The sequence below is a fragment of the Mercenaria mercenaria genome, chromosome 11 (genome assembly GCF_021730395.1).
Source record: "Mercenaria mercenaria strain notata chromosome 11, MADL_Memer_1, whole genome shotgun sequence".
In the NCBI taxonomy this organism is placed as follows: Eukaryota; Metazoa; Mollusca; class Bivalvia; order Venerida; family Veneridae; genus Mercenaria; species Mercenaria mercenaria.
The window spans coordinates 38,715,585-38,739,383 of record NC_069371.1 but is presented as its reverse complement, the minus strand read 5'-3'; the positions used below and the strand labels follow the sequence as shown (position 1 = coordinate 38,739,383).

The 23,799-nt window shown below is 37.0% G+C and overlaps 1 protein-coding gene across 6 annotated transcripts in view; it reads right to left on the bottom strand.

Moving 5' to 3' along the window:
* The window catches only part of LOC123531311 (probable serine carboxypeptidase CPVL), a 45,647-nt gene extending 22,701 nt beyond the window's left edge, over positions 1–22,946 (bottom strand). Inside the window, exons 1-5 of one of the 6 annotated variants that reach the window (XM_045312156.2) lie at positions 22,805–22,946; positions 17,792–17,985; positions 13,009–13,127; positions 12,259–12,373; positions 9,128–9,266 (exon numbers count right to left, since the gene is read on the bottom strand). In XM_045312156.2, the coding sequence (XP_045168091.2) occupies positions 9,128–9,266; positions 12,259–12,373; positions 13,009–13,127; positions 17,792–17,972 (554 nt within the window). In that variant the 5' untranslated portion in view covers positions 17,973–17,985; positions 22,805–22,946. Of the gene's footprint in view, positions 1–9,127; positions 9,267–12,258; positions 12,374–13,008; positions 13,128–17,791; positions 18,001–22,605; positions 22,712–22,804 lie in introns of those variants that run through there. The other 5 variants (XM_045312155.2, XM_045312158.2, XM_053517181.1 and 2 more) reach the window with 5 other exon arrangements.
* Positions 22,947–23,799: the final 853 nt, after the last annotated feature.

The window sequence follows — 23,799 nt, the reverse complement described above, 5'->3', positions numbered from 1 at the left end:
ATGGTCTCTAGAGAGGTCACAACGTTTTTTTATTATTTGACCTATTGACCTAGTTTTCGAAGGTACTTGACCCTGTTTTGAACTTTAGCTAGATATCATCAAGGTGAACATTCTCACTAATTTTCATGAAGATCTCATGAAAAATATGGCCTCTAGAGAGGTCACAAAGTTTTTCTATTTTTATAACTACTGGCCTAGTTTTTGACCGCACGTGACCCAGTTTCGAAAATGACCTAGATATCATCAAGGTGAAGAATCAGATAAATTTTCATAGAGATCCATTGAAAAATATGGCCTCTAGAGAGGTTAGAAGATTTTAATAATTTTAGACCTACTGACCTAGTTTTTGACCGCAGTTGACCCAGTTTCAAACTTGACCTAGATATCATCAAGATGAACACTCAGACCAACTTTCATACAGATCCCATGAAAAGTATGGCCTCTAGAGAGGTCACAAGGCTTTTTTATTATTTGACCTACTGACCTAGTTTTTTAAGGCACGTGATCCAGTTTCAAACCTGACCTAGATATCATCAAGGTGAACATTCTGACCAATTTTTATGGAGATCCATTCACATGTATGGCCTCTACAGAGGTCACAAGGTTTTTCTATTTTTAGATACTGACCTAGTTTTTGATCGCACATGGCCCTGTTTCAAACTTGACCAAGATATGATCAAGATGAACATTCTGACCAATTTTCATACAGATCCCATGAAAAATATGGCCTTTAGAGAGGTCACAAGGTTTTTCTATTATTTGACCTACTGACCTAGTTTTTGATGGCACGTGACCCACTTTCTAACTTGACCTAGATATCATCAAGGTGAACATTCTGACCAATTTTCATGAAGATCTCATGAAATATATGGCCTCTAGAGAGGTCACAAGGTTTTTCTATTTTTAGACCTACCGACCTGGTTTTTGACGGCACGTGACCCAGTTTCGAACTTGACCTAGATATCATCAAGATGAACATTCAGACCAACTTTCATACAGATCCCATGAAAAATATGGCCTTTAGAGAGGTCACAAGGTTTTTCTATTATTTGACCTACTGACCTAGTTTTTGAAGGCACGTGACCCAGTTTCGAACCTGATCTAGATATCATCAAGGTGTAAGTTCTGACCAATTTTTATGAAGATCTTGTGAAATATATGGCCTCTAGAGAGGTCACAAGGTTTTTCTATTTTTAGACCTACTGACCTAGTTTCTGATGGCATGTGGCCCAGTTTCAAACTTGACCTAGATATCATCAAGATGAACATTCTGACCAACTTTCATAAAGATCCCATGAAAAATGTGACCTCTAGAGTGGTCACAAGCAAAAGTTTACGGACGCACGCACGCACGCACCCACGGACGGACGGATGACAGACACCGCGCAATCACAAAAGCTCACCTTGTCACTTTGTGACAGGTGAGCTAAAAAACAAGAGGACCATGATGGTCCTGAATTGCTCACCTGTTCCCACATGACCCAGTTTTGCGTATGATCTCGTTTTTTCTATTATTTGACATAGTGACCTAGTTGTTGAGCTCATGTGACCCAGTTCTGAACTTGACCTAGATATTATGAAGATAAAAATTCTGCCCAATTTTCATGAAGATCTATTGAAAAATATGGTCTCTAGAGAGGTCACAAGGTTTTTCTATTATTTGACCTATTGACCTAGTTTTCGAAGGTACGTGACCCTGTTTGAACTTTACCTAGATGTCATCAAGGTGAACATTCTCACTAATTTTCATGAAGATCTCATGAAAAATATGGCCTCTAGAGATGTCACAAGGTTTTTCTATTTTTATACCTACTGGCCTAGTTTTTGACCTAACCTGACCCAGTTTCGAAACTGACCTAGATATCATCAAAGTGAACATTCAGATCAATTTTCATGAAGATCCATTGAAAAATATGGCCTCTAGAGAGGTCAAAAGATTCTAATAATTTTAGACCTACTGACCTAGTTTTTGACCGCAATTGACCCAGTTTCAAATCTGACCTAGATATCATCAAGATGAACATTCAGACCAACTTTCACACAGATCCCATGTAAAGTATGGCCTCTAGAGAGGTCACAAGGTTTTTTTATTATTTGACCTACTGACCTAGTTTTTGATGGCACCTGACCCAGTTTCAAACTTGACCTAGATATCATCAAGCTGAATATTCTGACCAATTTTCATGAAGATCCATTCAAGGGTATGGCCTCTAGAGAGGCCACAAGGTTTTTCTATTTTAAGACCTACTGACCTAGTTTTTGAACGCAGTTGACCCAGTTTCAAACTTGACCTATATATCATCAAGATAAACATTCAGACCAACTTTCATACAGATCCCATGAAAAATATGGCCTCTGGAGAGGTCACAACATTTTTTCATTATTTGACCTACTTTTTGAAGGCACGTGACCCATTTTCAAACTTGACCTAGATGTCATCAAGCTGAATATTCTGACCAATTTTCATGAAGATCCAATCAAGGGTATGGCCTCTAGAGAGGTCACAAGGTTTTTCTATTTTAAGACCTACTGACCTAGTTTTTGACCGCACATGACCCTGTTCTGAACTTGACCTAGATATCATCAAGATGAACATTCAGACCAACTTTCATACAGATCCCATGAAAAATATGGCCTCTAGAGAGGTCACAAGGTTTTTCTATTATTTGACCTACTGACCTAGTTTTTGATGGCACGTGACCCACTTTCGAACTTGACCTAGATATCATCAAGATGAACATTCTGACCAATTTTCATGAAGATCTCATGAAATATATGGCCTCTAGAGAAGTCATAAAGTTTTTCTATTTTTAGACCTACTGACCTAGTTTTTGACTGCACGTGACCCAGTTTCGAACTTGACCTAGATATCATCAAAATGAACATTCTGACCAATTTTCATACAGATCCCACGAAATATATGGCCTCTAGAGAGGTCACAAGGTTTTTCTATTTTTAGACATACTGACCTAGTTTTTGACCACACGTGACCCAGTTTCGAACTTGACTTAGATATCATCAAGGTGAACATTCAGACCAACTTTCATACAGATCCCATGAAAAATATGGCCTCTAGAGAGGTCACAAGGTTTTTCTATTATTTGACCTACTGACCAGGTTTTTGATGCCACATGACCCAGTTTCGAACTTGACCTAGATATCATCAAGGTGAACATTCTGACCAATTTTCATGAAGATCTTGTGAAATATATGGCCTCTAGAGAGGTCACAAGGTTTTTCTATTTTTAGACCTACTGACCTAGTTTTTGACCGCATGTGACCCAGTTTCGAACTTGACCTAGATATCATCAAAGTGAACATTCAGATCAATTTTCATGAAGATCCATTGAAAAATATGGCCTCTAGAGAGGTCAAAAGATTTTAATAATTTTAGACCTACTGACCTAGTTTTTGACCGCAATTGACCCAGTTTCAAATCTGACCTAGATATCATCAAGATGAACATTCAGACCAACTTTCACACAGATCCCATGTAAAGTATGGCCTCTAGAGAGGTCACAAGGTTTTTTTATTATTTGACCTACTGACCTAGTTTTTGATGGCACCTGACCCAGTTTCAAACTTGACCTAGATATCATCAAGCTGAATATTCTGACCAATTTTCATGAAGATCCATTCAAGGGTATGGCCTCTAGAGAGGTCACAAGGTTTTTCTATTATTTGACCTACTGACCAGGTTTTTGATGCCACGTGACCCAGTTTCGAACTTGACCTAGATATCATCAAGGTGAACATTCTGACCAATTTTCATGAAGATCTTGTGAAATATATGGCCTCTAGAGAGGTCACAAGGTTTTTCTATTTTTAGACCTAGTGACCTAGTTTTTGACCGCATGTGACCCAGTTTCGAACTTGACCTAGATATCATCAAGGGGAACATTCTGACCAATTTTCATAAAGATCCCATGAAAAATGTGACCTCTAGAGTGGTCACAAGCAAAAGTTTACGCACGCACGCACGAACGGACTGACGGACGGACGACGGACGCTGCGCGATCACAAAAGCTCACCTTGTCACTTTGTGACAGGTGAGCTAACAAGAAGACCATGATGGTCCTGAATCGCTCACCTCTTCCCACATGACCCAGTTTTGAGTATGACATCGTTTTTTCTATTATTTGACATAGTGACCTAGTTTTTGAGCTCATGTGACCCAGTTTTGAACTTGACCTAGATATTATCAAGATAAAAATTCTGACCAATTTTCATGAAGATCCATTGAAAAATATGGTCTCTAGAGAGGTCACAAGGTTTTTCTATTATTTGACCTATTGACCTAGTTTTCAAAGGTACGTGACCCTGTTTTGAACTTGACCTAGATATCATCAAGGTGAACATTCTCACTAATTTTCATGAAGATCTCATGAAAAATATGGCCTCTAGAGAGGTCACAAGGTTTTTCTATTTTTATACCTACTGGCCTAGTTTTTGATCGCATGTGACCCAGTTTCGAAACTGACCTAGATATCATCAAGGTGAACATTCAGATCAATTTTCATGAAGATCCATTGAAAAATATGGCCTCTAGAGAAGTCAAAAGATTTTAATAATTTTAGACCTACTGACCTAACTTTTGACCGCAGTTGACCCAGTTTCAAACTTGACCTAGATATCATCAAGATGAACATTCAGACCAAATAATATACAGATCCCATGAAAAGTATGGCCTCTAGAGAGGTCACAAGGTTTTTTTATTATTTGACCTACTGACCTAGTTTTTTAAGGCACGTGACCCAGTTTCAAATTTGAACTAGATATCATCAAGGTGAACATTCTGACCAATTTTAATGGAGATCCATTCACAAGTATGGCCTCTAGAGAGGTCACAAGGTTTTTCTATTTTTGACCTACTGACCTAGTTTTTGACCGCACATGACCTTGTTTCGAATTTGACCAAGATATCATCAAGATGACCATTCAGACCAATTTTCATACATATCCCATGAAAAATATGGCCTTTAGAGAGGTCACAAGGTTTTTCTATTATTTGACCTACTGACCTAGTTTTTGAAGGCACGTGACCCACTTTCGAACTTGACCTAGATATCATCAAGATAAACATTCAGACCAACTTTCATACAGATCCCATAAAAAATATGGCCTCGAAAGAGGTCACAAGGTTTTTCTATTATTTGACCTAATGACCTAGTTTTTGACGGCACGTTACCCACTTTCAAACTTGACCTAGATATCATCAAGGTGAACATTCTGACCAATTTTCATGAAGATCTCATGAAATATATGGCCTCTAGAGAGGTCACAAGGTTTTTCTATTTTTAGACCTACTGACCTAGTTTTTGACCGCACGTGACCCAGTTTCGAACTTGACCTAGATATCATCAAGACGAACATTCAGACCAACTTTCATACAGATCCCATGAAAAATATGGCCTTTAGAGAGGTCACAAGGTTTTTCTTTTATTTGACCTACTGACCTAGTTTTTTACGGCACGTGACCCAGTTTCGAACTTGACCTAGATATTATCAAGGTGAACGTTCTAACCAATTTTCATGAAGATCTTGTGAAATATATGGCCTCTAGAGAGGTCACAAAGTTTTTCTATTTTTAGACCTTCTGACCTAGTTTTTTAAGGCACATGACCCAGTTTCGAACTTGACCTAGATATCATCAAGGTGAACATTCTGACCAACTTTCATGAAGATCTTGTGAAATATATGGCCTCTAGAGAGGTCACAAGGTTTTTCTATTTTTAGACCTACTGACCTAGTTTTTGACGGCACGTGACCCAGTTTCGAACTTGACCTGGATATCATCAGGATGAACATTCTGACCAACTTTCATAAAGATCCCATGAAAAATGTGACCTCTAGAGTGGTCACAAGCAAAAGTTTATGGACGCACGCACGCACGGACGACGGACACCGCGCCATCACAAAAGCTCACCTTGTCACTTTGTGACAGGTGAGCTAAAAAAATGCCTTTTTGTTCAGATATGGTAAAGATATTTGTATTTTATTAATATATTTTTTTATCCTTACTGTCAAGATTAGCAACTTCTATGCAGTTTTTGTCAATTTTTTTTACTTATGTGCTTCATGTTTTACAGGTCTTTGCTTATATGTGCTATGTTAGTTTGTTTTAATCATATAACCATGTCATTCTTAATCCCTGCAACGTAAATGTTGTAATATGCTTTAACTATTCACTTATCTTTCCTTTTAGCCGCTTTATTTTTGTTAATTTCTGTTTTCTGTTGTTTGTTGGGAAACAACTCATGAGCTAATGTTATTTGTTATACTATATATCTGACATAAAATAATGTTACTTGTATCTCTTGTATCTTGTATAATTGCTGTACAGTATAATTTCAATGAAACCAAAGTACTGCTTATCGATTTGATTACAAAGTATCTATACAGGGATAAATTTTTTACTTCAAAATCGGCAGTAATGTCTCAACATGTCTCAGATTTTCTTTTAATTTTAAGACGTTTTTTTGGGGTTTTTTTCCAACTCAAAGCTAGTCATAAAACATCTTGCAATGATGTTTGACATAATGTATATACAATGCATAATATCTTAAAAGTGATTTGTGACATTATACAATTACAATGTGTTATATCTCAACGTGATCTGGTGACATTATACAATTACAATGTGTTACAGCTCAATGTGATCTGTGACATTATACAATTACAATGTGTTATATCTCAACGTGATCTGTGACATTATACAATTACAATGTGTTATATCTCAATGTGATCTGTGACATTATGCAATTACAATCTGTTTCTAAGCAACTCTAGCTTTTACATATATTCAGGATGGGCGTGAATGCTGCATGTTTAAGTATATTATTTAAGAAATTATTAAAATTTATTTATAGCAAAACACTATTTTAACACTATTTATACATGATGGGCGGTTATACGTCGGGTGTAATAATTTTGTACGACATATAACAGCCAGAGTGTATAAATAGTGTTCAAACACGGTTTTGCTATGAACTGTTTCGATTCTAATATTCTCTTATTGTATAATTTAGATCAAATACGATAGAACTGTTTCATCGTGCATGTATGGATCCAAATGGTAGGTCGTCACGCTTTTTGTTATACACGCCAGGACCGGAAATGGTAATACGTCTTGTGGAATAGTTCCATTAGGGCGCAAATGATGACGAATAATTCTGCACAGCGAATAACCAACTCATGTGTACGTAAATTAATCAAGACAGCTATGCTATGTGACATTTCGTTTTAAACATGTTCTTTGAATAGTCCGGCTAAAAGAGATACCTGTGTCGGGAATCAAACTTGGGAGTTTAGCGCGTTAAATATAGATATTTATAATTAAGGCAGTTTACCTCGAGCAAAACGTTACAAATGCTTTTCGATTTTCATTGTAAAAATTAGTAAAAACAACTAATTCTCATGTGTTTCCATAAGAGATAGTCTGTAAGTAATTCAGTTTCAAAGCTTTCTTAAGAAATATAGCATTAATTTCCTGATACCTAAGTTGGGTTTTTTAGCTCACCAGAGCACAAAGTGCTCAGGGTGAGCTATTGTGATCGCTCACCGTCCGGCGTCCGTCCGTCCACACTTTCCTTTAAACAACATCTCCTCCTAAACCAACAGGCCAATTTTGATGAAACTTCACAGGGATGTTCCTTGGATGGTCTTCTCTTAATATTGTTCAAAGAATTGAATTCCATGCAGAACTCTGGTTGCCATGGCAACCGAAAGGAAAAACTTTAAAAATCTTCTTCTTAAAAACCAGAAGCCCTAGAGCTTAGATATTTGGTGTGAAGCATTGCCTAGTGGACCTCTACCAATTTTGTTCAAATCATGACCCCGGGGTCAAAATTGACCCCGCCCCAGGGGTCACTTGATTTTACATAGAAAAATCTTAAAAAAATCTTCTTCTCGAAAACCAGAAGCCCTCGACCTTAGATATTTGACATGTGGCATTGCCTAATGGACCTCTACTAATATTGTTCAAATCATGACCCTGGGGTCAAAATTGACCCCGCCCCAGGGGTCACTTGATTTTACATAGGAAAATCTTCAAAAATTTTCTAAAAATAAAGCAGAAGGCCTAGATCTTAGATATTTCACATGTAGCATTGCCTAGTGGACCTCTACAAAATTTGTTCAAATCAGACCCCCGGGGTCAAAATTGACCCCGCCCCAGGGGTCACTTGATTTAACATAGGAAAACTTTAAAAAATCTTCTTCTCAAAAAGCAGAAGACCTAGAGCTTAGATATTTGACATTTAGCATTGCCTAGTGGACCTCTACTAAAGTTGTTCAAAACATGACCCTCGGGGTCAAAATTGACCCTGCCCTAGGGGTCACTTTATTTTACATATGAAAATCTTCAAAAATTTTCTTGAAATAAACCAGAAAGCCTAGAGCTTAGATATTTCACATGTAATATTGCCTAGTGGACCTTTACAACATTTATTCAAATCATGACACCAGGGTCAAAATTGACCCCGCCCCAGGGGTCACTTGATTTTACATAGGAAAATCTTCAAAAAATTTCTAAAAATAAACCAGAAGGCCTAGGTCTTAGATATTTGACATGCAGCATTGCCTAGTAGGCTACAAAATTTCTTCAAATCATGACCCCCGGCTTCATTGGCCCCGCCCCATGGGGTTACTTGATTGTACATAGAAAAATCTTCAATATTTTCTAAAAATAAACCAGAAGGCCTAGAGCTTAGATATTCGACATGTATCATTGCCTAGTGGACCTCTACAAAATTTGTTCAAATCTTGACCCCCCAGGGTCAAATTGACCCAGCCCCAGAGGTTACTTTATTGTACATAGGGAAATCTTCATAAATTTGCTTAAAATAAACCAGAAGGCCTAGATCTTAGATATTCAATATGTAACATTGCCTAGTCGACTTCTACAAACTTTGTTCAAATCATGACCCCCGGGGTAAAACTGGCCCCGCCCTAGGGGTTACTTGATTGTACATTGGAAAATTTTCTAAAAATCATCAGTTTGACATTTGAAACATATTACTCTGGTGAGCGATCCAGGGTCATCATGACCCTCTTGTTTTATGTCGTGCAATCTGGAGGCCTTAAATGGCTGCAAACTTAAACAATTTTACAGTATTCCAACACGTACCTGTATAAATCTCTAGCAACATCCACTTCATTCCTAGCATAGCCTTCATCCTTGTCTGTAAAACTGAACCCCGTACCAACTGGATTGTCAATGTACAACATGGAATACTTGCTGTTCCATGTGATGTCCTTTTTCACAACTACAACAGACACATGTACATGTAGTTACATAGCTTGAATGAGCCGCGTCATGAGAAAACCAACATAATGGGTTTGCTACCAGCATGGATCCAGACCAGCCTGCGCATCCGCGCAGTCTGGTCAGAATCCATGCTGTTCACTTTCAAAGCCTATCGCAATTAGAGAAACTGTTAGCGAACTGCATGGATCCTGACCAGACTGCCCAGATGCGCAGGCTGGTCTGGATCCATGCTGGTCGTAAAGCCACTATGTTAGTTTTCTCATGGCACGGCTCATATAATCTGATCCTCTTCAAGTGGCATGGTTACCCATTTTACTTTAGTTTTATTGTGTTAAATACTTTCATTAAAATTACCATTTGACAGTCACTTAACCAGTTGTGCCCTTCGGTTTTGTGTAAGAACTCGTTAGTCACAAAGAAGTGAATGAAGTAATGCCATGTAATACAGTCTCCCCTACTAGAAGGTAACTATCTCAACTACAGCATAACCTAATGATCTGATATCTGTCAATGATGTATATAAAATAGTGGGCTTTATATACAATATGTTTTAACGCAAAATGTTTCGATTTAAATTTCAGTATCAGAAAATATACATTTGTTAACTGCTTTTAACATCTGTTAAAAGTTTTAGTAACATTTCATTTTAAAGCTGGTGGGAAATGGAGCAAAAAATTGATAAAATACTTTGTTGTATTAAAGAAAATACACCTATTAAACATTTGTAATTTGGTTTCATATGACGCATCAGCTTGTTATGCTGAATGTTTATACCAAGTCACTTTAATATCTAGGCACAGACGAGAAAAATGACCTAAAATACTTGACCTCCAATGTAATTTTGACCTTTCAGCTAGAGATCCGGAGTGTTGCCCATGAAGCATCAACTCATTTTTACTAAATTTATTTATTTATTTATTTGGGTTTTACGGTGCACCAACACAGTATAGGTCATTTTTACTAAAATTTGTGCTTTTAAAGTAAAAATAAAATCCTTTGATGGATGGCAGAGTTATTGAGCAAACACAGAAAAGACTCTGTTAATCTTAAAGACTGACCTTTACCATTGACTAAGGGGTCTCTGAGTTGTACATGATAGTCACATGAAGTGGGTGATGAAGAGGAATAACTATTTTAAGTTTGAAGCAAATCCATCAAGAAACAAGAGCTGTCCGTAAGACAGCAAATGCTCGACTATTCGTATTGTTGTCTCAGAAACAGGAATATTACCCTAAATGTTAGAATATCTAGAGTTTCAATCCAGTATCTGCATTAGTTTTGGAGATAGTAACTTGCATGCAAAACTTTAACCAGAAGTTTTAAGTTCACAGGGGACATAATTTGGCCAAAATGCATGTCAGAGTTATGGGACTTGATGCTATAACCTAGTTTTATAACCCTGAAGATACAGTAAAGTTTCAATTCAATATCTGCATTTGATTTGGAGATAGTAACTTGCATGCAAAGCTCTAACCAGTCCAAAAGGAGGCGTAATTTGCACAAAATACATGTCAGAGTTATGGGCCTTGACCCAGTGAGGTTGGTAATTGACCTAGAAAAGAAAAACTAAGTTACAGAGCTATATGCCTTTAAGTAATAGCTTATATGTACTTGCATGCAAAACTTTAACCAGGATTTTCTAAGTCAAACAAGAGCTGTCTCCATAGGATGACACATGCCCTCGATGGCACTTTGAATGAATAGTTATGGCCGATGTTAGAGTTTAGGACCTTTGACCTACGGACCTGGGTCTTGCGCGCGACACGTCGTCTTACTGTGGTACACATTCATGCCCAATAATTTTAAAATCCATGCATGAATGACAAAGATATGGACCGGACACGCCCATCAATGCACTATCATGAAATATGACCTTTAACGTCTAAGTGTGACCTTGACCTTTGAGCTACGGACCTGGGTCTTGCGCGAGACACGTCGTCTTACTGTGGTACACATTCATGCCAAGTTATTTGAAAATCCATCCATGGATGACAAAGATATGGACCGGACACGAATGCACTATCATGAAAAATGACCTTTAACGTCTAAGTGTGACCCTGACCTTTGAGTTACGGACCTGGGTCTTGCGCGCGACACGTCGTCTTACTGTGGTACACATTCATGCCAAGTTATTTGAAAATCCATCCGTCGATGACAAAGACATGGACTGGACACGAATGCACTATCATGAAAAATGACCTTTAACGTCTAAGTGTGACCTTGACCTTTGAGTTACGGACCTGGGTCTTGCGCGCGACACGTCGTCTTACTGTGGTACACATTCATGCCAAGTTATTTGAAAATCCATCCATCGATGACAAAGACATGGACTGGACACGAAAATTGCGGACAGACTGACAGACCGACAGACTGACAGACGGTTCAAAAACTATATGCCTCCCTTCGGGGGCATTAAAAGGAGCATAGTTTGGCCCAAATGCATGTCAGCGTTATGGCTCTTGATGCTATCACCTAGTTTTATGACCCCGAAGACACATGTGAAGTTTCAATTCAATATCTGCATTAGTTTTGGAGAAAGTAACTTGCATGTAAAACTTTAACCAGGGTTTTCCAAGTCCAAACGGGGGCATAATTTGGCCAAAATACATGTCAGAGTTATGGGACTTGACCCAGTGAGGTTGGTAATTGACCTAGAAAAAGAAAAAAATAAGTTTCAAAGATATATGCCTTTAAATGATAGCCATATGTACTTACACGCAAAACTTTAACCAAGGTGTGACGCCGACGCCAAGGTGAGTAGAGAATAGCTAGACTATTCTTCGAATAGTCAAGCTAAAAACAGAGATAAGAAGAAAACAGAGAAAGTGCATAAAAACTTTAACCAAGGTGGGGACGCTGAGAGACACCGACGCCGGGTCAAGCAAGATACTTCATATAGTCAAGCTAAAAATGGTTTAACACTGTACTATAATAACAAGCTTATTTCATTCCAGTTTGACGATAGTCTTCTCACCCAGCAGTCTACTCACATTTTATGTCCTTGTTAACCAAGTATGGTCCATTCTCTACAAACAGTCCAAACAGCGAGGATCCACCAGGTCCGCCCTGTAGCCACACTAAAACCGGAGCTGATTCTGGCTTATTCTGTTGGATAATAATAATATTATAACAAAATTAATCAAATATACCTCAAGGTTGTTCTGCATGTCTGGATAAAAAAAATGTTCTGCAATGAAGAATCTGTTTAAACCTCGATTTTTTAAACTTCAGAATATACTTTGAAAATTCGGCATATAAAAAAAAGATAGGGTTCTGTGTTTGATTTTTTGTTAAACTGATTTGAAAAATTTAAAGCTCACACAAGCTTTCATAAGGGGCATCTATGGAAAAATTACGATAAAATTTTCGCTAAAAGAAATTTTTCTACAATGCAGATATTAATGAAACTTCTCGCTGCCTTAAAAGAACATGTGGTCTACAAATGGTGAAATAAGAAGTATAGGTCAGTGACAGGTTTTAGAGATATCTGCCATATTTGTGTAATTCTGACCATTTGTGTTAAAGAAGACATTAAAAGAAATTTTATGCAGTATACCCGACACTGCACCACACACCTTTAGCTCAACAAAGTTCAGGTCAGCTAACAAAAAGAAATCCAACAAGGCGTATGTTTTCCAGCTCGTCGGGTCATCAATCAGTGAAAATGAAGGACATTTTCTTAAAATTTTGAAATAACACCACAGTAAATACAATTTTATTTGTCATCAATGAAGACATACCTGTGCTGGAAAGAACCAGAAGTACATGTTACTGTTGTATGTTTTATTCACAGTGATGAAGCCAGCGTAACTGGTCTGATCCACTCCTTCTATAGGCCCTACCTTGCTTGCTTCCATAGCTGAAAAATCAATATTCATTATATACCTTTCTCTCTTCCATAGCTGAAAATCAACATTCCTTATTTAACTTGCTTGTTTCCATAAATGAACAAGAGGACCATGATGGTCCTGAATCGCTCACCTCTTCCCACATGACCCAGTTTTGAGTATGACGTCGCTTTTTCTATTATTTGACATAGTGACCTAGTTTTTGAGCTCATGTGACCCAGTTTTGAACTTGACCTAGATATTATCAAGATAAAAATTCAGACCAATTTTCATGAAGATCCATTGAAAAATATGGTCTCAAGAGAGGTCACAAGGTTTTTCTATTATCTGACCTATTGACCTAGTTTTCGAAGGTACGTGACCCTGTTTTGAACTTTATCTAGATATCATCAAGGTGAACATTCTCACTAATTTTCATGAAGATCTCATGAAAAATATGGCCTCTAGAGAGGTCACAAGGTTTTTCTATTTTTAAACCTACTGGCCTAGTTTTTGACCGCATGTGACCCAGTTTCAAAATTGACCTAGATATCATCAAGGTGAACATTCAGATCAATTTTCATGAAGATCCATTGAAAAATATGGCCTCTAGAGAGGTCAAAAGATTTTAATAATTTTAGACCTACTGACCTAGTTTTTGTCCGCAGTTGACCCAGTTTCAAACTTGACCTAGATATCATCAAGATGAACATTCAGACCAACTTTCATACAGATCCCATGAAAAGTATGGCCTCTAGAGAGGTCACAAGGTTTTTTTATTCTTTGACCTACTGACCTAGTTTTTTAAGGCACGTGACCCAGTTTCGAACCTGACCTAGATATCATCAAGGTGAACATTCTGACCAATTTTTATGGAGATCCATTCACAAGTATGGCCTCTAGAGAGGTCACATTGATCTTCTATTTTTAGACCTAATGACCTAGTTTTTGACCGCACATGACCCTGTTTCGAACTTGACCTAGATATCATCAAGATGAACATTCAGACCAATTTTCATACAGATCCCATGAAAAATATGGCCTTTAGAGAGGTCACAAGGTTTTTCTAATATTTGACCTACTGACCTAGTTTTTGATGGCACGTGACCCACTTTCGAACTTGATCTAGATATCATCAAGATGAACATTCAGACCAACTTTCATACAGATCCCATGAAAAATATGGCCTCTAGCGAGGTCACAAGGTTTTTCTATTATTTGACCTACTGACCTAGTTTTTGAAGGCACATGACCCACTTTCGAACTTGACCTAGATATCATCAAGATGAACATTCTGACCAATTTTCATGAAGATCTCATGAAATATATGGCCTCTAGAGAGGTCACAAGGTTTTTCTATTTTTAGACCTACTGACCTAGTTTTTGAAGGCACGTGACCCAATTTCGAACCTGACCTAGATATCATCAAGATGAACATTCAGACCAACTTTCATACAGATCCCATGAAATATATGGCCTTTAGAGAGGTCACAAGGTTTTTCTATTATCTGACCTACTGACCTAGTTTTTGATGGCACGTGACCCAGTTTCAAACTTGACCTAGATATCATCAAGGTGAACGTTCTGACCAATTTTCATGAAGATCTTGTGAAATATATGGCCTCTAGAGAGGTCACAAGCTTTTTCTATTTTTAGACCTACTGACCTAGTTTTTGAAGGCACGTGACCCAGTTTCGAACTTGACCTAGATATCATCAAGGTGAACGTTCTGACCAATTTTCATGAAGATCTTGTGAAATATATGGCCTCTAGAGAGGTCACAAGCTTTTTCTATTTTTAGACCTACTGACCTAGTTTTTGAAGGCACGTGACCCAGTTTCGAACTTGACCTAGATATCATCAAGGTGAACATTCTGACTAATTTCCATGAAGATCTTATGAAATATATGGCCTCTAGAGAGGTCACAAGGTTTTTCTATTTTTAGACCTACTGACCTAGTTTTTGACGGCACGTGACCCAGTTTCGAACTTGACCTAGATATCATCAAGATGAACATTCTGACCAATTTTCATGAAGATCTTGTGAAATATATGGCCTCTAGAGAGGTCACAAGGTTTCTCTATTTTTAGACCTACTGACCTAGTTTTTGATGGCACGTGACCCAGTTTCGAACTTGACCTAGATATCATCAAGATGAACATTCTGACCAACTTTCATAAAGATCCCATGAAAAATGTGACCTCTAGAGTGGTCACAAGCAAAAGTTTACGGACGGACGCACGGACGGACGCACGACGGACACCGCGCGATCACAAAAGCTCACCTTGTCACTTTGTGACAGGTGAGCTAAAAATCAACGTTCATTTTTACCTTACTTGCTTCCATAGCTTAACAAGAGCTGTCCGTAAGACAGCCAAGCTCGACTATTCGAAATATTGTCACAGAAGCAGGAAATTATTACCCAAAATGTGAAATATTAAAAGAGTTTTAAGTTAGAAAGGGGACATAATTTGACCAAAATACATATCAGAGTTATGGGACTTGATGTTATCAACTAGTTTTATAACCCCGAAGAAACATGTTAAGTTTCAATTCAATATCTGCATTAGTTTTGGGGATAGTAACTTGCATGTAAAACTTTAATCAGAATTTTCTAAGTCCAAAAGGGGGAATAATTTGCTCAAAATACATGTTAAGAGTTATGGAACTTGACCCAGTGAGGTTGGTAATTGACCTAGAAAAAGAATAAATAGGTTTCAAAGCTATATGCCTTTTGGTAATAGCTGTATGTACTTGCACGCAAAACTTTAACCAGGATTTTCTAAGTCCAAAAGGGGGCATTATTTGCCCAAAATACATGTCAGAGTTATGGGACTTGGTGCTATCAACTAGTTTTATAACCCCGAAGACACGTGTGAAGTTTCAATTTAATATCTGTAGTAGTTTTGGAGATAGTTACTTGCATGTAAAACTTTAACCAGGATTTTTTAAGTCCAAAAGGGGGCATAATTTGCCCAAAATACATGTCAGAGTTATGGGACTTGACCCAGTGAGGTAGGTAATTGATCTAGAAAAAGAAAAAATAAGTTTCAAATCTATATGCCTTTTAGTAATAGCTGTATGTACTTGCACGCAAAACTTTAACCAGAATTTTCTAAGTCCAAAAGGGGACATAATTTGGCCAAAATACATGTCAGAGTTATGGGACTTGACCCAGTGAGGTAGGTAATTGATCTAGAAAAAGAAAAAATAAGTTTCAAATCTATATGCCTTTTAGTAATAGCTGTATGTACTTGCACGCAAAACTTTAACCAGAATTTTCTAAGTCCAAAAGGGGACATAATTTGGCCAAAATACATGTCAGAGTTATGGGACTTGACCCAGTGAGGTAGGTAAATTGATCTAGAAAAAGAAAAAATAAGTTTCAAATCTATATGCCTTTTAGTAATAGCTGTATGTACTTGCACGCAAAACTTTAACCAGAATTTTCTAAGTCCAAAAGGGGGCATAATTTGGCCAAAATGAAGGTCAGAGTTATGGGACTTGGTGCTATCAACTAGTTTTATAACCCCGAAGGCACATGTGAAGTTTCAATTCAATATCTACATTAGTTTTGGAGATAGTAACTTGCATGTAAAACTTTAACCAGAAGTCCAAAAGGGGGCATAATTTGCTCAAAATACATGTTAGAGTTATGGAACTTGACCCAGTGAGGTTGGTAATTGACCTAGAAAAAGAATAAATAAGTTTCAAAGCTATATGCCTTTAAATGATAGCTGTATGTACTTGCATGCAAAAACTTAACCAAGGTGTGACGCCTACGCCGACGCCAGGGTGAGTAGAATAGCTAGACTATTCTTCGAATAGTCGAGCTAAAAATCAACATTCATTAGGGTATTTACCAAGCAATTTGCAATAATTACTTTCGACATGCTTGTTAAACACCATGAACACAAGTTTTCGTGTACAAAATTACCTGACAGTTAGTTTCTGGTCTTCATACCAAGACCTAATACCTAGGTAAAGTACTCACAAAACAAAGTGCTAGATATTGTGTATGAAGACCTCTGTTTTGGTACTGACTGTCTCCTTTTCTTAAATAGGTTGTATCTTTTTTTAGATGGTACTGTAAAGTCACTTATTTTCATAGTAGCCGGAAGCAGCTGAAAAACACAAATTCATATCCCCACAAAATTTCTACTTCCACTTTTGAGTGCCATGAAATTTCATCTTCCAGTTTTAAGTGCCATGAAATTTCATCTTCCACTTTTAAGTGCCATGAAATTTCATGCCCATGTGATTGAATGATTCCACAACTTCTAATTCATAGTTTTAAATTTCTTAGTTTTTCTCTAAGAAAAACAATTTCAATTCATACCCCTAATTTGTTTTAGTTATGTGATCTATATGAACATGACGAAAATTCCTGAAAACAACGTACATGTACCTACATATTACTTGAACAATTAATGTAACATTTTAATCACCTTCCTCCTCTGTGAAATAAATGTACACAATAATTGCATTATCAAATTCCTTTTAATATATATAATGTCATGTGTGTCTCTGTATTAACTTTTAGCCTGCTGCCAGCAAGTGATTTTGCCTTTGATCATGGTCTTCGGTCAGTAAATTTTCAGTGAACACCCCTTCGAATAATAAATGGTACTGCCCAAATGAATGACAGAAATTTAGTTGGCTAAAGGTTAATTAAAACTGACTTTCCAGAATTACCTTGTTTGAACTGTCCTTGCTCTATATAAGGTGTCAGGAAAACCGGCTGCCCTGGGTCAACTCCATTCTGTTTCATGGGCGGGTATTTATCTGGAAACATCCCACGCAGTGCGCTCTTACCAAAACCTTCATGGCAAGCTATTGTCAGAAGACATACAGTATACAGCAAGGAACCTGTCATGGTTATGGACTACCTGAAGCAAATAGATCTGTAACAGTAAAAGAAATCTAAAATCAAATGAGCGCTGCTGTACGAAAACCAATGTCAGGGCTTTGTGACCAGCAAGAATCTAAATGAGCAGCGCCATGAGAAAACCAGCATAGTGCGTTTGTGACCAGCATGGATCCAGTTCAGCCTGCGCATCCGCACAGTCTGGTCAGGATCCACGCTAATAGTTTCTCTAATTGCAATAGCAGGGTTCATACAGACAAGGCCAAGTCAAATTCAAGGACTTTTCAAGGACTTTTCAAGCACTAGTCTTATAGTTTTCAAGGACTTATTCAACCATAATACCGTGTTACTACCTGCTGTGATTCTGCATCCCAAAACCTAATATGAAGATCCATCTGTTTTTCTTGCATCTTTTTATTTCAAGTTTCATCAATCAGAGCGACAAATGGTCCCCTGATCTTTTCAGTCAGTAAGCTTTTAAAGTGGCCAAATACACAGATATAGGCAGTTTTTCTTTCACCAAGAGCAAACTTTTTCGCTATTTTACTGTCTGGAAACATGGTTTGAAATATTTTATTAATGTTTTCATTGGACTTGTTTAAGGTATATTTCTGGTTTGCATTGTCCATATAATTTCTGCTTTAAGTACATTATTTTTTTATACTTAGTTTGAAATACTAGCACTCGATGATGCAAACAGAATGGTAACTGTTTGGGGTGGGGGTACCGTAAGACTGTCACACACTTTCCCATTACGATAAGAATTGCGATTCATGCTCCTAGACGAATTGACGCCATTTAAGTCAGGGGAGACAACGCTAAACAGAAAGTACGAAACATTCGTACCCAAACTTTGCTTTCGTCCCGAACACATTCGACCTTTTTTTATTACGGCGTTTTCGTAGCTCTGCCCATTGTTCGAAACTTGCCATTTTATTCTAAAAGATTTACTTTTGGTTTTTGGGGAGATTTTAATTGTCTAGCATACGACAAAATAAGAAATTCAAGTACTTTTCAAGGTCTTTGGGCAATTTTCAAGCACTTTTCAAGACAAATTGTGTTTTCAAGGACTTTTCAAGACTGCCCTTCATTTTCAAGTACTTTTCAAGCCTGTGCGAACCCTGAATAGGCTTTGAAAGCGAACAGTATGGATCCTGACCAGACTGCGCGGATGCACAGGCTGGTCTGGATCCATGCTGGTCGCAAATGCACTATGTTGGTTTTTTCATGGCGCAGCTCAAATCAGTGCATATCAATACTGCTCATTTATCTGCTTCAGCACTTGTAATGCAACTGATAAAAATTAGCAAAACCGTACTAAAGTACTGGCTGCTCTGGATCCATACTAGTGGCAAAGCCCTAAATTAAATGTTTGTTTTTGCAAAGCAGATGTAGAATGTCTGTCAGCTTGGCGATGGGCGCAGTCATTACATGTCTATTATCGTTTGATAATTGCGTCATATTGCAAGCATCTTTGCATCCCCATTTATTTAGGACAAGAATCGCTGTTTTGCAATGTGTGAAAATATATGAACTTTCAATGACTGATGATGACCACAAGCTAGGTTTACAAAAAAACATACTACTGTTGCAGAATGGCAGAAAACATTATTAGATCTATTTACACATGACTATTTTAAGCTTAACATTCAAGGAATAAATTCTCTTTGAAAATTTTTTTTCAATAATATAAGAAATGGATTTTACTTCCAACTTTTAATACCATTCTCTCATATTGAAGACTGCTGGCATCAAATCACATGCACGCACACACAAACACACACACACACACATGAAGTTTTAAAACTAAAAGGAACTTTTTGGAGAGGTGCCTGTGCCTTTCCATTTTGGGAAAAAACGGCACATTCCTTTTTAAAATAGGAAAGAAATAGCGTGCTTTTTTTGTATAATCCTGTATTTAGAGTCTTTCATATACAAAATACAAATCTGGTACGTAATAGAGCTGTATTTTGGCCCAGAACGTTATCCTGACAATTGAGCTTATCACTGATGCAACTAACAAAGTGATTATTTCATCCAAGCTCAACAATTTTGCGAGCTTGGGAAACTCTACAGTTTTTTGGGGGGAAATTCAGTGTTTCAAATTGGGAAATTTCACCTATCTCAAGAATTTGGAAGATGCCAAATATTGGCCTAGGACAATGTTTTTTCTGGCCAGTTCTGGCCTCTACCATTTTTGTTTTTCCAAATAATTTGACCTGATCCTTAGAAATAGCGAGGCAATTAATATCTCCATTTGCGTCAAACACTTGAAAAGACCAAAACAGTGGAGGAAATTTCCAATGAAATTGCGATCACTGCTGATTTCAGTTTTAATGCTGATTTTGTTGCAAATACGTCCCACAAAATAAACTCAAGTAAGACGGGGGTTCAATTCCTCATTAATTTTATGAATTTTCTGGTTATTTAAACCTATCAGGGATCGAATTTAGCGGTCGCTAACTCGCGAAATTTAAGTAAGAATAAAAAAATGTGAGTAGAAAATCATGGCACTCGAATATTTTCCCGATCACGTTTGAAAATCGGGGAATTCGCTCAAACTGTCCTTTTCTCTTTAAAAACTCCTTTGGGGCAGTTAATTTACTGATAATCACATGACTGCTTGTAGATGCTTGTCACTTTACATGAAAGTAATTATCGGATATCTTCCCTTATGAAATGGTCAAAAAGCTGCGAATATGCCGCAAACATGTCGAGAACATACTTATTCGTAGGAAGTATTCGCGGGATATTCGCGAGAAGAACTTAGAAGATTATAATCTTTTGGTAAACTGTTACGTGCTGAAGAACTTTTATAAGAGCAGGTAATTGTAGATCAATTAATTTGTAACATTATCTGTAAGCTAGGTCACAGTAAGAGTCTGATAAGTTATTTACAACCAGATATTCTGGAAATGTTTAGAAGGAAATCTGTGTGCATTACAGAGTTTTCATAAGTGATTCTTAGAGGCTGATAGGAATATATACTTTTTTGTGGGAAGTCAGAAAATTTATGTTTAATATCTATACTCATTATCTGAGTAAACGTAAGGAATTTTGAAAATGAAATAGATACGCTTAACTTTTTGCAGAGCTGGATCAGATGATCTAAAAAGAAATATAAAACCAGCATATTTTGACAATTTCTAAGCTTCATAAGTCTGATAATTAACATGTAAAACTATGACAGGTTTGTAGTGATACATATAACATATAAGCAGTGTGAAGAAAACACTGGGATGAAATGAATACATGCACTCTGACACTGTTATTGAAATGACAAGTAACAGTTAAAATTCAAACATATTTTAACATTAAAACTTTGTTTCCGGCCTGTCCGGACCATGAACTTTTATATGAAACCAAACAATAACAAAACAACTTAATAAATTTTGCACATAAACAGCTTTTAAATAATTGCTAGTGGAAACCATCATTTTGCTAGTGGAAAAAAAAGGCACTAGCGTGGGGAAAAAAAGTTAAATTCGGTCCCTGTATTATGTACTGTACACGATTAACATTACCGCGTCTACATGGCAATTAGTCTAAATAATGAGACCTCCGGTTGTCAGATTTTAAATTCTGATATTTTATGTTGTCTACCTATAGAGAGGTGGATATCTACCAGTCAAAAATATATAACCAGGGTTTTCCCTAGCCCTAAAAAAGGTGGTAAATTTACCACTTTTCGAGGTCCATGTCCCCCTTTTCCTAGCAAAGGGGGGCATGAGTTTTCCCCAAAAAACAGTTTTCCAAATTAATTAAAAGTTAATTTCAATCAATTTAAACTATTAAAAGCCCAAAAGAGTATCAAAGTATTCAAGCAAATCGAAACATGTCCCCCAAAATAGTCTCTTTTTTCCAGAAAAATAAATTTGGGGGAGACATGATGTCCCTCAAAATAAATTTCCTAGGGAAAACCCTGTATATAACGATATTCAATGCTTGAGCACAACTATTTGGACCAATTATAATCCGCTTTCCCAAAGGACTCCGTTCTCAGACTCTGCTAGTCTAAATAATGAGACTTTGGGTAGACCGATTTTACATCTTGATATTTTATGTTGTCTACATAGAGAAGTATATCGACCAGTCAAAAAATAAAACGATATTCGAATCTAGACGAAGAGCTATAAAAATAAATAGATTGGCAACTTGAAAAGCATATAGAGCAAATCTCGCCAACCTCCCGTGACAAAAAAACGAGATCCCGTTTACCGGAAGTGGCGCTTTCTCCACGCGTCATTTTGTATGCGAAAGTAATTATTCATCGGTAAAATAATTATCACCGTATGACCACGCTTCTTTCGATGGCAAAAAAAAACGTGTACTTCGTGTCTTAAGACCATTTCACATTAAACTAATTTTGTTTTAGAAGCTAACATGTATTTTAAATGTAGTTTTAAAGGTACAAATTGTAACTCCATGCTCGCCGATGTTTGTTTTTAGTAAGATAACGCGGAATCACGCTCTGACACGAGCTCACGCGAGATTACAGCCAGTTGCCATTCTGCAGTTCTGTGTATTTTATACTTCTTTGATCTAGAGTACAATTATTTGGACTAAAATTCTGCAGTCTTGTAGATATATTGTAACTGTTGTAAGTATTAGTAAGAATCAAATAAAAATTACTTACCCTAACCTAACTTTCAATTGTCACTAAACACTGCTAAAGATAAAGAAAATTGAAAAGGAACATACGATGTCACATGGTCTCACATGAGTAAGTTTTACAGGACAAAGGGACACAAATCATGATAAAACGAGATATAAAAAAAAATTTGAATATACTTCTTTGTAAAACTCGACAAATTTTGATCTTCGACATAATACGAACTTACCGATCAAAATATCAGAAATATATATCATTAAATTCAATAACATATTGAGACAATTTATTGTAAACTTGTTGCAAATTACAGGCTTAACAATTTATTCAACTTCCCTGTTTTGACATTTGGCGGGAAACCGAATCAGTAATTACGCAAAGTTTGAAAACTACCGAAAAGTAAAAACACCGATAAATGCACTCTACATTAGCATTCATTAGTGTATGGTGATGAAACGAACGACAACTCTGCTCGGAGATTGCGATAAATGTCGTAGTGGAAAACACAACCAGTTAAATAGTTTTCCCTATATATTCTATATAAAACTGACATTTTTAAAAAGCTTCAAAACATAGCTAGACCCTTTCAGGGAACAAATCCTTACCTCATTTTAAAGAGTTATGATAAAACTTATATAAAATGAAGAGAAAAGTAGGGGTCATTATATTCTAAGAGAGATTTCTCTGGTCACATTTGCTTACTGTAAACTGAAATCAAAATCACACAGCTGTGACCTGGAAGTACTACTCATACTACAACTGAGATTCACTTCACCAAATTTTATACAACCTGCTCTCACATTTTTCCTACCAAAATGTCAGAAATACATTCACAATGAAATTTAAACAGAAACTAGCTTTAATTTATAATTAGACCTCTATCTGTCTATCTTCCATAACCGTCGAACCCCTTGCGGGGACGTAGACGTTTTGCGCGTCAAAATCATAAAGAGAAAGAATATAGTGATAAAAATTTAGAATGGAAGAAACTAAAAAAATAACTTTGGTGAAATAAAAGGTTAAAACTTGAGTTAGCAGGATAACTAGGGCGAGACATGTTCAAGGCTGCAAACTGCGGCACTGAACTGCTCTATGGTAGGGAGTAGGGCGACACTGGGGGGAAGTTGGTTCCAATGGTACACAGTTTTCGGATAATAAGAAAACTTGTAATAGTCAGTGGTTGCAGTAATTAACCTATAACTTAGGGAATGGCCACAGCGGACAAAT